This window comes from Diceros bicornis, chromosome 13 (genome assembly GCF_020826845.1).
Source record: "Diceros bicornis minor isolate mBicDic1 chromosome 13, mDicBic1.mat.cur, whole genome shotgun sequence".
Lineage (NCBI taxonomy): Eukaryota > Metazoa > Chordata > Mammalia > Perissodactyla > Rhinocerotidae > Diceros > Diceros bicornis.
Genome location: NC_080752.1, coordinates 47,487,453 through 47,504,348, shown reverse-complemented (window position 1 = coordinate 47,504,348; position 16,896 = coordinate 47,487,453). Strand labels below are relative to the sequence as shown.

Below are 16,896 nucleotides of genomic sequence, written 5' to 3'. Positions count from 1 at the left end.
CGTTTTGTCTCACCACCTTAGGGGACAGGAATTATGATTCCTGATTTTCCAATGAGGGAACAGAGAACCCCCCCAAGACGGAGAAGTAAAGCGCCTTGCTCAGCGTGGCAGATGGAAGAATCCCAGGCCAGGGCAGAGAGAGACAGTGATTTGCCTGAGGCCACCCACTGCTGCCCCTCCCCTCCTCTAGGAAGAAGTGGATTCTCAACCTTCACCCTGGGGGCTTTCCCGTCCAGGTGCCCACCAGGTCACGGTAACCGCAGCTCACACGCGTGTGGCCCCCAACTCACTCCCTAGGCCGGACGACAGCGGCTCCTCTGAGTTTCCATCTGTAAAATGGGCATAACTGGAGTGGAGGTGGGCCACGAGAGTGTGTGTCGGGGGTGGGGGGCGGGGGTGCAGGCACCAGCCGGGATGCGAGGCGGGCTCGGGTGGGTGGGGCCAGCGCCGTGACTCGACCGGGCAGGCCAGGAAGGGTTGCCCAGCCGGTCAGACAGGCCCGGGATGCAAACGAGCCGCCAGGGCCCTCCCGGGGCTGGGTCGCCTGCGGGGTGACGGGAAGGGAGGCGGGCCGGGCGCCGGGATCCCGGGGCTCGAGGCGGGAAGTGGGCGCGGCGCGGGCTGTACCGGGCGCGCGGCGGCTGCGGACGAGGATGGGAGCGGGGGCCCCCGGCCTCCCGCAGCCTCTGGAGCCCCGCTGAAACCGGCCGCGGAGACCCCGCGCGGGAGCCGAAATGTGTCTGCGCTTTGGTGAGCGGCGGGGGGCGGCCCGAACCCGCCCCAAATCCTCCTGCAGGGGGCGGAGCACTGTAGTGGGAGCCCGGGGTCCAGGCCGCCTGCTCTGCAGGTCATTTTCCGCTCTCGGCCTCAGTTTCCCCAGCAGTGAGATGGAGGGAGGAGGGCTGCTGGTATCTTCTCGATGTGGGGTAGCACCTTTGCCTCTCGCCCCCACTTACCTTTCTTGCGGAGGAGGGACCCGCCCAGGCGGGAGAAGAGACGCTGGAGAGAGCAGCCCCCACATCCCCCAGAAGGAAGAGCAGAGGGAGGGGGATCCAGGGCCCAGGGAGTTCTGAGCCTGAGGCTGCCTGCTCTTAGGCTTCCTCAGCCTTGCAAGGGGCTCCCACTTCTGTACCCTCCTCTCCCCCAGCCAGGCAAGGAGGGAAGGGCCATTGGCAAACAGGATCTGGACGGGAGTGAGAGGGATCTGTCGCCTCCCCTCACTCCCTGGGCACAGGGATGCTGCTCTTGGGCATCAGACAGACCTGAGGAGTCCCCACTCTCTAGCTAAGAGACCTTGTGAGCCTCAGTTTCCTCGTCTGTAAAATGGGGATGGTAGCTCCACCTTCTAGGACTACCCTGAGGGTGGAGTTAGCTCCTAAGAGTAAAGAGCTGACCACTCTGCCAGCCACACTGCTAAGTGCTCCAAGAATGGTAACTTAGAAACAAAGGAGACTGTCCAGTGTCCAGGCACAGCCCCGCGCTGGCACTGTGCCTCCAGTTTGACCAAGTCTTGGTCCTGGGATGCTGTTGTTGTTACTGAGCCCAGCCCTGAGCCAGGTGGTGTCTGGGCTGCCAGGTAGGTGGGTGGATGGGGTGAAGTGGGTCAGGCCCCTGGGACGAAGCTGCCTGCCCCTTCCTGTTTGGCTGGCAGTGAATCTGGGTGATGCCACTCCCGTTCCACGGTGCCTGTCCAGCCCATGGTCTGCCCTCTGCTTCTCCTAGACCTGGTCCAGCTCCAGAGGGTTCTGCAGGTTCCAGGGGTCTCAGAGAACAGCTAGACCAACCCATCCCGATTTACAAATGGGAAATCTGGGGCCCAGAAAGGGAGGGTCTGGTGCAAGGTCACGCAGAGGGCCTGTGACTGAGTGGCGCCATCCCTCCCTGCCTCCTGGGGACTGCCTCTTGGCACAGAGCCCTCAAGAACATCCAGTCAGTCTAGTGATTTCTTTCTTTTTTTTTTAAGCTGCAGAGCTCCCATGTATGAAATATGATCCAATCGTCTCGGCCACAGATGGGGAGACTGAGGTCTAGGAAGGGACTCACAGGTCCCACCAGGAGCAGCTAAACAAACAAGGGAGCTGTTTAGTTCTGGGGGCCCGGCCAGTCTTCCAGTCTCTCAGAGCTGGTCAGAGTAAGGGGGATGGCGGGGTCAGAGGGCCAGCCTGGTGTGTGCCCTCGAGGGCAGAGCCAGAACCCATAGGGGAAATCCAGGGAGCAGATCTGGAACAGCCCGAGCTACCCAAGGAGTGGGCGTCCTATTCCTGGAGGTGTGCAGAGAGGGGCTGGGCAGCCACTTGGCCATTCAGTGAGAATCTGCTTATGAGTCCCTGGCCTTCTTTTGACCCCAGCCTCCCCCGCTTGCCCCCTCCCTCCCCAGTGCCCCTGCACCGAGAGCTTGCTTTTCCTAGCACGCCCAGCGTATGTCCCACTTTCCCATCCATCTCCTCATGGGACCCTCCTTCCCCGTGGGGAGACAAGGGTTCTTCTTCCCATTTTACAGATGGGGAAATGGAGACTCAGAGGCTTGAGTTTCTTGCCTGGAGTCAGTTCAGCAACTGTGAGTTGGATATCTACCCTGTGCCGGGCCCTATCCACCAAACTGAATCCCGAGCAGGATTTGATCCCTGTCCAATGAAGTAGGGGCTCCTTGGGGCCTGGACAGTGACTATCAAGCTCACTGTGGCACCTTGGGGCCTGGCACAGAGCAGGCACTCAGTGACCATGAGTATCAGTGAATGGGGAACTTGGTGGAAGGATCATAGAGCTAGAGACCAGGGTTCAAATCCTGGCGCTGCCACTACTACCCTTTATTAAGTACCACCTGTGTGCTTTTCCAACCTTGGATTCCAAGGACTCTCAGGAAGGCATTGTGAACCCCTTTTCCAGATAAGGAAACTGAGGCTCAGAGAAGACAAGTCACTGGCCCCAAGTCATCCAGAAGTAGACTTAGAATCTAGTGTCCATCACTCCTGCCAGGGCCTCGGTTTTCTCCTCTGCCCCACCCAGGACCCTGACACGGCTGTCCCCGACAGGTGGCCTGAGTGTGGATGACTTCCGGAAGGTGCTGATGAAGACGGGGCTGGTGCTGGTGGTGCTGGGCCATGTGAGCTTCATCGCAGCTGCTCTCCTCCATGGCACAGTGCTGCGCTACGTGGCTGCCCCCCACGACGCTGTGGCTCTGCAGTACTGCGTGGTCAACATCCTCTCTGTCACTTCTGCCATTGTGGTATGGCCTGGTTGGGAGGGTGGCTGGCAGGAGGAGGTGGAGGGGGCCTGAACAATCTTTGCTGAGTCCCACCCAGAGCCTGGAGTGGGCAAACAGAGAGCCATAAGCACTAACCCCCACTCCTCCACTTACCAACTGCCCAAGTCACTCAACCTCTCTTTGCCTCAGCATCCTCATCTGTAAGATGGGGATGGTAACAGTGTCCACCTCAGAGGGTCCTGGTGAGTATTGAATGAGATCATCCATATGAAGTGCTTAGCACAGTGCCTGGCACATGGTTAGTGCTCACTCCTGAGAGCTAAGATTATTATTACAACAGGGAAATACTCAAGACAGCGTTGAACAGAAGGAAGGAGCATCAGCTCAGCTTGGGAGGGTGCACAGAGGTGGAGGCCCCTGAGCTGGGTACTGATGGATGAGTAGGAGTTCAGAGATAGGCTGAAATTACCATCCCCCAGGTATGAGGCATGCTGGGGCTGGCCAGTAGGAAAGGAAGCAGGGATGGCATTGCAAGGACAGAGAGTGCCAGATACAAAGGTGTGGAGGTAGGAAGGGCTAAGATTTGTTCCGGAGACACTGAAAAACACAATTGGGCAGGAGCTTGCATTAGGCCTGGTCTCTGGCAAGTGCTCAATAACGGTGGCCATGGTATGACCAGCTGTCAGACCCTGTCTGATGAATCCATGAATGAAGGGGCCTGGTATTCTCAACTTCACAAAACCCTTGCCACCTGTCAGCAGAGGTGGCTGCAGCCTTTGAGGAACACCCACACATCAGTGTCTGGGTTCTGTCCTTGCCACCTCCTGGCTGAGGGACTTATTTCTCTCTCTAAGCCTGTTCCCTCCCCTGCAAAATGAAGCTCAGACAGCCTGCTGGCCCCAGGGCTTGGGTGAATGAGGCTCATAGGCCCCAGCAGGTAGGAGAGCCTCGGCCGGTGGGACAAGGCTGGGCTGTGCAGATGTGTGCGGGGTCCCTTGGAGGTACTATTATTGCTGTTTGTTCCTCTCTTCAGCTTGTGCAGAAGGCAGGGAAGGCAGTGAGCTCAGGGTTAGGAGGTCCACCAGGGATGGGCTCTGGGCTGGACCACTTCAGCCTTGCCCTCATTTCCTCTGTTAATCCTTACTGCTCCCAGCAACATGGGGCCATTATTATCCCCACTTTCCAGAGGGGGAAACCGAGACTCAGGGATTCACCCAACCTCTTGCTGATACAAAGAAACCACGCTGGATTTGAAACAACTTGTGTCTGACACCCAAGCCAGCGTTCTTTCCGTGAGCTCATCCTGCAGAGCAGGGCTTAGCCCAGAGAGGTTGAGGCACTTACTTGTGGCTGCACAGTGAACTAAAGACACTGTTGGGCCCCGCATCGTCTCACCTGCCTCCCATGGGTCCAGCCCATGCCTGGTGCAGTGAGGAAACTCAAGGAGGAAGCCTGGCTGAATGGAGCCCCAAAGATCCAGAGGGCAGCTGGTAGGGTAAACAGTGGGCCCACCTCTTGGGACTGCGGATGGTTGGGGAGGCCTGCAGGAGGAGGAACCAAGCAGGTAAAGAGGAGCAGGAAGAGTGTTCCAGAGAGGGCACTGTGTGGGTAGCATCATGAGCAGGTATGTGTGGGTGTCCATATCCAGGGCAATGAGGGAAGACACTGGCCGGGGTGGTTGAGAAGCTGATGGGACTGGGGCCAGGTCATAGGAGCCTGGGATAATTTAAAATACTCCTAAGGGATTTTGAATTCTACTCCATAAAGTGTCCTGATTTGTTTTAAATAACAATTTTGTTTTTAGCTCTTTGCCAGTTCCTTATTTTCTTCCAAAATCTTTTCCACTCCAAGGAGACGTGTCGTATTTATCCTGTGATATGCCCCTGCGGCCCTGGGATGCACAGCCCCCTGTTTGAGATAGACAGCTGTAGGCAGTGGGGAGTCGTGGAAGGTTGTGGGCAGGGAGTGATTGTGCTTTAAAACATCACCTCAGGGCTGGACCATGAGGAGGCAGTGCTTCTGTGCAGATCTGGGTAATGACCCCAAAGCTAAGCAGGGGTAAGGGGTGGGGGTTTGAAGGGCCAGAGTTGGCACTGGTAGAATCTTTACCCAGAGTTGCCTTGACCCCTGCCCACTCTCCTCCAGCAGGGGGTCAGGGCTGACTTGCGCCTCCCCTACAGGTCATCGCCTCGGGCATCGTAGCCATCGTTTTGTCACGTTACCTCTCCAGCATCCCCCTGGTATGTGACACCTCCTGGGATGGGGCTGTAGGGGTAGGGGCAGCAGCGCACGCAAGGGCCGGGGCTGCTTGGAGGGGGTGAGGCTGACCCCATGGGGGCCAAGCCTGACATCCACTGACCAGTGGCTTCCCCCGTCCAGCGCTGGACAGTGTTTAGCTCGAGCGTGGCCTGTGCCCTTCTTTCTCTGACCTGTGCTCTTGGCCTCTTGGCCTCGATCGCCGTGACCTTTGCCACCCAGGGCCGGGCACTGCTGGCCACCTGCACCTTTGGGAGCCCCGAAGTCCTGGCGCTGGCACCCGACTGTCCCTATGACCCCACACGCATTTATGTGAGTGCTTAGGCCTGGGATGGTGGGGAGGGGAAAGGGGGGACCCCAAGGTGCTCATCAGGGGTGGGAAGGGTTCTTGGAGTCCTGCCCTCCACCCCCAATCCCAGGTGGCCATCTCTGTCCCCTGTGCCCCCACAGAGCTCCAGCCTGTGCCTCTGGGGCATCTCGCTAGTGTTCTGCGTGGCGGAGAGTGTGTTTGCTGTGCGCTGTGCCCAGCTCGCCCACCAGCTGCTGAAATTGAGGTCCTGGTGGGGGAAAAGCAGCCACCACATGGTAAGGCCTACTATCCCCTCCACAGCCCTGACTCCCCATATTTCCTGGGAGCCCCTGCTGGGGAGCCCAGGCTGGGCCGCCCCCACCCCTCTGGATGGGGCCCTCACCTTGAGACCTGGGGCAAGTTTTTCTCCCCAGGGCCAAAGGGAGAGGCCTGGAGGCTCAGAGAGGTCAGATCTCCCCGCTAAGTCACACAGCTGACATGTGGCTCTCCCCCTGCCCAGGATGAGTCTTGAGGGAGGGGGAGGAGTATCTGGGCTGGAACTGGGGGCACTCCAAGGGTACAGCTTGGCCGTTGCTTGGGGAGGAGTAGTGATGCCCCTTTGCCCAGCCCTCCCCTCCTCCCGTTCCCTGGGTCTTCTGGAGGAGGAGACCCAGACGCAGACCTAGACCCAGACCCAGCAGGCCTGACAGCCTCCCGTGTCTCCGCAAACACAGGAGAGCCCAGAGCCCGTGGAGGGCCAAGACCTGCTGAGCTGCACCGCCTCGGAGCCGCTGACACTCTGACAGCTGATGCCTCGCCTGGGCCCTCTAGCCACTGGATCCCTGCAACCAAGTCTGCACCGTGACCTGGCTAGGATTCCTGCAGCCAGCCCAAGAGGGCTCAGTGGCCCCTCGGGGACCCAGGTGGGGCTTTCAACCGCGTCCGCCGGCCACTCAGCCTACTGCACTGAAAGAGACTTTATTCTGAAGTTATTAAAAAGAACAGAGATGCTCCACATGGTTGCATGCAGCGGGGGAGGGGGCTCAGCCAGGGGGCCTGTGCTTCCTTCTCACACAGGACACTGTGGGTGGGGCTCTAGGTGTGTCTGCCCATGTGTCTGTGGGCCTTTGTGTGTGTCTGAGAGAGGCAAAATACATAGAGGGCTCCGTGGTCTGTGTTCCTCCAAGTGCTGAAAGGTGGGCGGACATTCATGGGACCCACAGCTGGGGGGCTGGAAGCCGGAGGTTTTCCTTTTGCACTGTGGCCTCCAGGCCAACAAGAGCAGGTGCAGGAAGGGTGGAGGCCCTCCTGCAGGGAAGGATGGCTCAAGGAAAGCTTTTCCCCGCAAGCCCCCACACGTCTGGAATCCTTGTCTCCCCTCCAAATAAAAAGACAGCCTCCTCACCTGGGCATGATTCCCCCTTCCAGCCAGGCTGAGATCTACAAGGTGAGGGGAGCTTGCTCGGTGGTTGGGGGAGGGAAGTCTGGCCTCGTGGCTGTGTGTGAGGGGTGGGGGAGGAATGGTTGAAGTTCTATCTAGGTAAGGTAGGGCTGACTCGGAGGCGCAGACCAAGCCAGAGCCTGTGTCTGTCTATCATTGCCCAAGGGAGATACTGTCTCTTGGATTGGGGGATGCAAACCACTTGCTTGCTTGGGCCTTGGGGGGACTGCAGGGTTCCCTTCTCCATAGGCCCCCAGAGTGCAGACCCTGAGGGGGTGCAATCTGACCCCCAGCCTGGATAGACACAAGGGAGAGGAAGCTGAGAGCCGGGAGAGGGCCCGTGAGGGCAGGGAGGCGGGGGAACCTGGCTCCTCGCCCTCAGAACTGGGAGGCGCTGCTGGGGTCGCACTGCAGCAGACGCACGATGGACGGGTCGCTTTTGGCCCCGCGGATGAACTCCTCCAGGGACAGCTTGCCTGCGGGACGAGGGGAGAAGTGATGGAGGAGAAGGCAGCCACGAGGCAAGGGGAGGCCGAGGAGAGCCGCGGGAGAGGCAGGGGGAGTGGCGCCCGCCCCGCCCCTGCCCCTGCCCCCTCACCGTCGTTGTTTGTGTCCATTTGGCGGAAGATTTTCTCAGTCCTCTTTTCCGGGGTCGACTCGTCCTCCGGCATCTTCATCACGGACGAAACCATCTTGTAAATGGCCTAGGGGGCGGGAGGGGAAGGCAGGGAGTGAGGAGCGTGCCTGAGCCCCCCACCCCCAACATCCAAAAACACCCCCAGGTGCGCTGATGATCGCCGCCCCCGCCAGAGTGAGGTGGCGAGGGGCTCACGGAGCCGTGGAGAACTAGGGGGTTCAGGAAGGAGTGTCTGGGAAGGCTTCCCAGAAGAGGGGGCTGACCAAGTTCCCTCGGAGCGCTAGTTGGGAAAGGAATCGCTGGCAGAGGGATCTACATGAACAAAGGCACCGCGACGCGAAGCTCTAAGTGGGCGCTGAGAATTTTGGGGTGGCTGAGTGCAGGGGGTCAAGAAAGATGATGGAGGACATCGGTGCCCAGGTGGTGAAGGGAGGTCCTAGAAGGCTGGTTTTAGGAGCTCGTGGCCAGCTAAGTACTAAGTGAGAGCTGCTTGTCAGCAACACTGGGGCTCGGCGGCCCGCGCTCGGTGGCCCACAGGGGACGCTGGGCCGAGCAGGTGGCACTGGGCTGCGGTGCCGCTGTGGCCGGCAGGGGGCGCAGGGCCACACTGAGGGCTGAGGGCCCGAGGCAGCTGGGCCCAGAGGGGGCGTGGATATTATGCAAATAAACGCAAATAAGCATCTGCTGGGGGCGGGCCCAGGGCTGCAGCCGCCACGTGCAGGAGCTCCGGAGGCGACAGGAAGGACGTGTTTTGCGCAAAATGTACACAGAACGCGTAGGGCTTGGCCTGTGGGAAAGGCTGAGTCCCGGTGTCCCGGAGCTCAAGCAGCTGCCCAGTCGCCTTAATCTTCCAGCTCTTTGCTACTGACACCTCCTCCAAGAAGCCTCCCTTCTCCCATCCCATAAACTTCCCTTGCCTCAGATCCAGCTTCAGCTTCTGCCCTGCTCTCTTCCCGCCGCATTTCCTTGGGTCTGTCCTCCATGCGGCCTCTGAAAGCTCTTTTCAAACACGGATCTCCCCCATCACGTCCTCCGCCCAGTGATACGCCCCCTCATTCCCATCACACAGGCCTTCCTCCAGGCCCGCCATGCACCCGGCTCCTTCTGGATGCTGCCCCACGCTCCTTCTGCTGCCTCCCACTCCTCCTTAGGGCTCAGCTTACACGGCGCTTTCTTAAGGAGGCCTTCTCTGATCCAGGGTGGCTCAGAGCCCATTAACTGGTCCAGAGCCTCCTGGGCTTTTCCTCTGGGGACACCTCTCCGGAAGTATTTATGCTTTTGTAGGATTGCTCCTAGTCCTCAGCATACAGACAAGGACCATCCACATCTAGCTAGTGCCCATATTCCCAGAATGCACAGGGCCTGGCATCTGGCAGGGACTCCCCTATTTAAAAGCTGTTGGCACCTCTTGCTGCCCTCTGTACCAAGTCCAAACCATTCATCCCTTGGCAGTCAAGGCACTTCACGCTCTGGTCCCTGCTGACCTCTCCACCATCAGGCATCCCCTGGTGATTCTGCCACAACCAAGCCTCCCTGCTCCTTTCAGGTTTCCCAGCATTTACAGCCTCTCCCTGGAACAATAATACTAGCCACCATTTATCAGGCACCTACTATGTGCCAGGGACTTTACATGCATTATTTCTAAACTTCACAACAGTCCTGAAAAACGGGTGATAAGAAATCAAGGCTCAGACAGGGAATTGATAGCAGACACTGGATTAGAACCTGCTCCCTCTTAGCGGTTGGACAGATGCTTGTGGGGTGGTGATGACCAGCAGGGGCTTTGAAGTAAGGTGGACCTCGAGTGGTATCCTGGTTCCACTAGTCATTTGCTGTGTAGCCTTGGACGAGTACTTAACCTCTGTGAGCCTCAGTTTCCTCATCTGTAAAATGGGTGTAATTACATCTCCCTTATTAGGATTGTCTACAGGATTTTTTTTTTCACTTTTTTTTTTTTGTGAGGAAGATCAGCCCTGAGCTAACATCCATGCTACTCCTCCTCTTTTTTTTGCTGAGGAAGACGGGCTCTGAGCTAACATCTATTGCCAATCCTCCTCCTTTTTTTCTCTCCCCAAAGCCCCAGTAGATAGTTGTATGTCATAGTTGCACATCCTTCTAGTTGCTGTATGTGGGACGCCGCCTCAGCATGGCCAGAGAAGCAGTGCATTGATGCTCACCCGGGATCTGAACCCGGGCCACCAGTAGCAGAGCGTGCGCACTTAACCGCTAAGCCACGGGGCCGGCCCTGTCTAGAGGATTAAATGAGGTAATATGTGTAGAACAGTTGGAACAGTGGCTGGCTAGAGTAAGTGTGAGTAAATAGCTCATATTATAATCTTTACTCATCCACCACATCCTCAGGTCTTCCTTGCCCTTCAGTCCCCTGGACTCCCAGATGTCACATTTATACCCCTGTCCCCGAGGTGGTCAGTGTGGCCTGCACACTTGTCTCTCCCACCAGAGTGGGAGCCTGGAGATGCAGCGCAGACCACAGGGCTGGGAACCAAGAAGAACTGAGTGAGTGACTTAGAGAGTTCTGCTCCCCTTGTGACAACCCTTCTCCTGGGCCTCCTAATTAATTGTCTGGAATTGCTGTTCACTCATTGTTTCACTGGAGCCAACTTGTAATTAATCAGTCACCAGGGTTTGCAGAGCTCTGTCTGCACCGGCCGTCAGGGGCCGCCGGGCTGCTGTAAAGGAAACCAGGAGAGAGAGAGCAGAGGCCAGCCAGGAAAGGATGCCCAAGGAATGGGACTGGCTTGACCAATGCCCTGGCTTGGCGCCTCCATCAGGGCTAAGATTTACGAGTATACACCAGTGCAACCACACTAAGTGGTAAAACTTGAACATCCCTTTGGATTGGTTGGTATCCAGCTGCTGCCCAATCCCTGAATGTTTCTCCACCACCCTGACTACCCTGACTCTTCTGCCAGGACCCCCAGAACTCCTGCTATACATCAACTAAAGTTAACACCAGGCCCACTGGAGTCACTGACAAACATTAAGACTTCCCCCTAGTAATGGGCGTAGAGAGGGCACTACATCCTGAGGCTGCCCATTCTACTCTGGCTGGAGAGAGCAGACCCAGACCCTTAGCGAGAGAGAAGCCAACATCAGGAGTCCAGTAGGGACTGGATGAGTTGGAAGGGGGAGCAGTCAGCAGAGCTGAGGGACCAGAAGGGAAAGGATTCAGAGAGGCAGAAGGAAAGGGAGCAGGAGCTTGTGCAAAGCTGTGCGGCAGGATTACTCAGGGCACACTCCAAGGATGTTGAAAAGGCCATTCTGGCTAGAGCAGAGAACGTGCAGAGGAGAAAACAATAACCGACACTGGCTAACGTGTACCGAGTACCGATTACATGCCAGGCCCTCTGCTCCAGTCCCTATCCGACTTGATGCCTACACTAGCCTTCTGAAGTAGGGGGTTAACACCCTCACCTTACAGGTGAAGGAACCGGCTCAGGGAAAAAGTGAACACAGAACTGGATAGGTAAAATCGAACCAGAGGCCTGAGGGTCTTCAATGCTGGGCTGAGGGGATGGGTTTTTGAGATAAAGGTTTTTGAGATAAAGCTAACATGTGTCACATTTAAATTGGTAGTAAGAAAGGGCATTCATATTAGGTCCTTAAATCTCCCCGTGAGGTCGGCATTACCAGCCCCACTTTACAGATGAGCAATCTAAGTGTTGAGGTCACCTCCAGAACTGGAAGCCAGACCCCTTTCAAGAGGAAGCTCTTAGCGATGGCCAACTTGAGCTTGACTCTACTCACATGCTGTGTGACCTTGGGCAAGTCACTTCACCTCTCTGAGCCTCATGGGGTTATTGTAAGGATGCACTGAGTTCACGGGTATAAGCACCTCACTTAGCACTAGGTTCTTGGTGGGCCCTTAATCAATTAGTTGGAAGGTGGCTGAGTATCCAGATGGAATGTGGATGATGGAGCCAGGTGGCTCACTCACAAGCTGTGTGGCCTCGAGTAAATGTCTTTACTTCTCTGAGCATCCCTTTTCTCCTGAGTAAATGAGGATCAATAAAACATAACTGCCCTGTATTCTGCAGAAATGTCAAGTCTTAAAAGACAAAGAAAGGTTGAGGAGCTCTTACAGATTAAAGGGAACTAAAGAGACATGACGACTAAATGCAACGTGTGATCCTAGACCAGGGCAAACGATGTATAAGGAACATTATTGAGACAGTTGGGGGCCGGCCCCGTGGCTTAGCGGTTAAGTGTGCACGCTCTGATACTGGCGGCCCGGGTTTGGATTCCGGACGCGCACCGACGCACCGCTTCTCCGGCCATGCTGAGGTCACGTGCCACATACAGCAACTGTAAGGATGTGCAACCATGACATACAACTATCTACTGGGGCTTTGGGGAAACAAAAAAAAGGAGGAGGATTGGCAATAGCTGTTAGCTCAGAGCCGGTCTTCCTCAGCAAAAAGAGGAGGATTAGTATGGGTGCTAGCTCAGGGCTGATCTTCCTCACAAAAAAATAAATAAATAAATCAAACTGTTAAAAAAAAAAAAAAGACAGTTGGCAAAATTGGAATATGGTCTGTAACTTGGATAATAGCATTGTCTCTGTTAAATGTCCTGACCTTGATAATCATATTATAGATTATGTAAGAGAAGGTCCCTGTTCTTAGGAAACATATCTTGATGTATTTGGGGTAAAGGGTCATGTTCAGAACAACAACAAAACATCACACACACGTGCATACACACGATGATAAAGCAAATATAGTAAAACGTTAATTGCTGAATCTGAGTAAAGGGTATATGGGAGTTTTCTCAACTTGTCTTAAATTGGAAATTATTTCCTAATAAAGAGTTTTTTAAATAGGTCGTAAGAATAGCACCTGCCACTACCTACCCACAAGGGCTGTGGAGAGGATAAAAAGGCAGGGTGGGTGCAAGCTGCTGGGCCCTGCGCCTGGCATTCTCAGGGGCCCAGGGGCCCACCTGTACAATCTCGAGCATCTCCTCGCGGCTGATGTAGCCGTTGCCGTCCAGGTCGTACATGCTGAAGGCCCACATGAGCTTCTGCTCCAGGCGGCCCCGCGAGGTCACGCTCAGCGCGATGATGAACTCCCGGAAGTCGATGGTGCCATCGCTGTTGGTGTCGAAGGTGCGGAAGACGTGCTCGGCGAACTTGGAGGCATCGCCGTAGGGGAAGAAGTTGGCGTAGATCTTCTTGAACTCGTCCACGTTGAGGATGCCCGTGGGGCAGTCCTTGAGGAAGCCCTTGTACCACTCCTGTAGCTCCAGCTCTGAGAACTCCGTGTTCTCCCGCAGGTCCTGCAGCATCTCGGGCCGCAGCTTGCTGTTCTGTTTGCCCATGGCCGCCGAGCCAAGTCCCACCTGGGTCCCCCAGGGGGTCAAGGGGCAGAGAGGAGTGGTCAGGCCCTCCTGGCCCATTGACACCACTCCAGGAGGGCCCCCAGACACCAGACACCCAGGCCTCTTTTTTGACCCAGTGAGAGGGAAGAGCTGGCCCAAGGTCACACAGCCTGTACCCAGGCATCCTGCCTCTGTGACATGCTCCACACCATTTCCCCAGACCTGACAGTTCCCCAGGGAACAGACCTGGGGACGGAGGAAGGGAAGGGGGCTCACATTTACTGAGGCCCTTCTCAGTGCCAGCCACTGAGCCTTCACAGGTGTGTACCTTTCACCCTCACAAAGTGAAGCCTGGGGGTCAGCCCCATTTTACAGATAAGAAAGCAGGCTCAAGGAAGTGAGGTGACCTGGTTCAGGTCACACAGCCATGGAGTGAGAGGGCTGACTCCCAGAGTGGACCAGGAAGGTGCAGAAAGGCCTTCTGGTCCTCCTCCCTCCTACCCACTGCCCCCTTGTTGCCTCCCATACACCTGCTCACCACGAAATACACCTGCAGCCCAGACACTGACCTGGTCTCTCCCACACACACGTGTGCCTGACAAGGGCAGCATAAGGCAGGTGTTAGCCTGGGCTCCAGAGCCAGACCACCTGGGTTTGAATCCCAGTTCTGCCTCTTACCAGCTATGTGACCTTGGGCAAATTCCTTAAATTCTCTCTGCCTCATCTGTTAAGCGGGGATAACAGTACCTACCTCATTATTGTTGTGATTAAATTAGTTAATACATGGGAAGCACTTAGAACGACGCCTGCACATGTAAGTGCTACATAAATGTTAAATAAATAAAAATAATTTACGTGTACCCAGATGCCACAAGACTCATGCACAACAATACACAAATGAATACATACTGACACATATGCTACACAGCTCACCAAATCCACACACTGGATCTCATGCCACTCACATACCAGCCCATACTCACCCATGGGTCACCATGCCTCCACACATGACAACATTCCCTCTGCCCCACAGCTCACATGTACCGACACACGGCACCACGCACGCACAACTCCCATACCCTGTGCATTGAGACACACCAGCCCACAACCCCACATCTCAGACATGCCATCACAAGCCAACTCCCATGCTGACACCTCTCACATGGCCAGCTGCACGTGGGACCCTCAGGCACCCTTGTCATCTTTCTTTCTTTTCCCAGGGGTGCTGCCAGGTCCCAGGAGAGGAAACTGCAGCCCTTCTCAGACCTACTAGGGGACCCTTTTCCAGGGATAACCCTAGCCAGCCAACCCTCCCCCAACACTTACCTTTCATCTGGTTCAGAAAGGCCCCCTCAGTGCAGGCGGCTAGTGTGTGGAAGGCTGAAGGGAAGGCACTGGAGTGGAGACAGCCAGGCAGTTCCGGGCAGGGATGTAGGGGTGTGTGCTGGTGACTCTGCCCCCAGTGTGGGGCTGTGAGACAGGGCGAGGGGGGTTGCCTGTGAGTGCATGTGCTGAAGCTCTGTGCACATGTGGGTGAGTGTGCGAGAGCATGTGCTCGTGTATGCATGTGTCCTCGCTTTCTGCATTGCATGCCTCTCCGTGTGTTTCAGTCCATATCTGTGCATGTGCACATATGTGCTTGTGACTAGGTATGCACTCATCATAGTGTGAAGGGATGTGACTGTGTGGCCGTTTGGGGGACCTGTGTGTGTCCTCAGCAGTGTGTCACATGCATGTTTTTGTAAGTTGGTGATCCTCCTTTCTAAATCAGCCTCTTCTGCCCCAGGCTGAGGACCCACTGAACAAGTGTGTGGGAGGGGACTGAGGAAATGCATGGGGCTGGGGCGGCGGTGTCCCTTAGTCCCCTCCTCAAGGTCTAAGGAATTGGGTCATCAGGGCGGAGGCAGAGAGATGCGTTGGGCAGAAGAGATCTTCCAGTGCCCCCTCTTCCCTGCCACCCTCAGAGTTGCCCCTCCCAACTGGAAGACTTGGAAACGAGGGTGGTAGAAGATTCTGTTGTCCCCGCCAAGACCCCCCGTCCCCAAAATGGGAAGGACCCACAGCTCGAACTGAGAAACCTGCTCCGGGGACCCTCTCCAAACCTGTCCCCAGCTGTCGCCCTGAGCCCCCGCCTCAATCCTTTCAGCCCTCGGAGAGCGCCGGGCGCGTGGCCCCTCCTGGAGGGGGCGCTCCGAGGCGGCCGAAACGCGACTCCTCCAGGCTGGCCACCGGCGGTCAGGACCCTGGAGAGCTCCGCGCGTTTCCTCGGGGGAGCCCCCAGTCCCTGCGCCCGCAGAGGGAGGATTCCCGCGAGGCGCGGGAGAAGCGGGGTTGGGGAGCCCTGGACGCGGCCCCTCCCTCGGGCATGCCGCCTCCCCGCAGCCCCCAGCCCCGGCCGGAGCGGCCCCCACTCACCCAGCGACGCGGAGACACCGACTGCGCAGGGAAGGCGGCGCTGCTGCGGCGCGCGGCGGCAGAGGCGGCCGGAGGGGCGGGCGGGGGGCGGGGGGACGACTGCGAGGGAAACGCCCCGCAGCGTTCGCCCGGAGCCCCTCCCCTGGGGGGTCCCCGATCCTCCCTTTCCCCTCTAGTCCTGTGGCGGGGAGCGTTGGGCTAGGCTCCGCCCCCGCCCCTGCTGGGAGAGGGAAGGGGACGCCCTCACTTCTCCGGCCTCCCTCACGAGGGAGCACCCCACCGAGGGAGGAGGACTGTGGTCCCCATCTCCTCAGCGTCTCAACTCAGGTAGCCTGAACGGGGTGGGGGCGTCAGTGCCCAGAGACCTCTTTCCTAAGCGCCGCTCCACCCGCGTTCCTCCTCCATCCCTACCTGGACGCGGAGCCGCACTTCGCTCCGAGGGCGGAATCCGAATCCTGGGCGGCTCGCTAGGCACCCTGCCTGCCCCTGCGCCTCAACTCCGGAGCTAACTGAGCTGGAGGTGCTTCGCAGAGGGGGCAGCGCCCACTCCTCCAGTTGGTGAGGTCTTCCAGGGCCAGACACGCCCCCTACCCCACCTCCGCCTTTGAGAGCCCCGCCCCCATCTCCTGCCCGCCTGTTCGGATCTCATGCCCAGGACCCCCTCACAATGAATCCCACCTCCCACCATTGATCTGAACTGCTCCTCCCACTCCCCCAAACTCCAGTCAAGGAGTTTGGGAGGAAGGGAGGAAACCCCCTTCCTCCCTTCCCAGCCTGTGCCAGTGCAAGAGTGTGACACAGAGGGCTGGGGAGCATTTCTAGCCTGGGGGTTCTGAGGTAGAGAGGCCCCCTGCCTGCAGACAGGACAGCCCCTTTCCAGAGTCGTTGACCCCATCCCAGCTCCTCCTGCCCTCAGCCTCATCAACAAGCTCCCCACCCCCACATTGTCCCCACCTCACAGGTGAGAAAACGGAGGTTCAGAGGGGTTAAATGATGTTTCCAATGTCTCACAGCTAGTGAGGGGAAGGCTTGGACTTGAATCCGCGAGCCCTCATCCATTCATTGCACAAGTATTTATCAAGCACTAGTTCTGTGCCCAGCACTGCTCTAGGCAGGGGGGTTACAGGAGCCGACAGTGAACAATGGACATAATACACAAGTCAATTCTATAGTGTGTTAGATAAGTGTGTTGGGAAAAGCTGAGATTGGTGTGCGGAGGTTGGGATACTGGCAGTGCTTAGGACTATGCCTGGTACTTTAGGTTTTGTTCCAGGCGAGATGGGAAGCTCTTGGGGTTTTGAGCAGAGTGAGAG

At 57.1% G+C, this 16,896-nt stretch overlaps 2 protein-coding genes across 4 annotated transcripts; one reads left to right on the top strand and one right to left on the bottom strand.

The window, feature by feature from the left end:
- The first annotated feature begins 633 nt into the window (after window positions 1-633).
- Window positions 634-6,765, top strand: TMEM54 (transmembrane protein 54). Of its 2 annotated transcripts, none has more exons than XM_058553576.1 (6): window positions 634-750; window positions 3,033-3,226; window positions 5,386-5,445; window positions 5,684-5,773; window positions 5,912-6,046; window positions 6,485-6,765. In XM_058553576.1, the coding sequence occupies exons 1-6, from the start codon at window positions 735-737 to the stop codon at window positions 6,551-6,553; spliced, it is 564 nt and encodes a 187-aa protein (XP_058409559.1). In that variant the 5' UTR covers window positions 634-734; the 3' UTR covers window positions 6,554-6,765. The 2 variants fall into 2 exon arrangements, with proteins under 2 accessions (XP_058409559.1, XP_058409558.1); XM_058553575.1 differs by having other exon boundaries at window positions 638-750; window positions 5,585-5,773.
- HPCA (hippocalcin) lies at window positions 6,713-16,118 on the bottom strand. 2 transcript variants are annotated; one of them, XM_058553579.1, is made up of 4 exons: window positions 15,995-16,118; window positions 12,791-13,189; window positions 7,790-7,895; window positions 6,713-7,667 (listed from the first exon to the last, which is right to left on the bottom strand). In XM_058553579.1, the coding sequence occupies exons 2-4, from the start codon at window positions 13,166-13,168 to the stop codon at window positions 7,570-7,572; spliced, it is 582 nt and encodes a 193-aa protein (XP_058409562.1). In that variant the 5' UTR covers window positions 13,169-13,189; window positions 15,995-16,118; the 3' UTR covers window positions 6,713-7,569. The 2 variants fall into 2 exon arrangements, with proteins under 2 accessions (XP_058409562.1, XP_058409560.1); XM_058553577.1 differs by lacking the exon at window positions 15,995-16,118 and having other exon boundaries at window positions 12,791-15,159.
- Window positions 16,119-16,896: the final 778 nt, after the last annotated feature.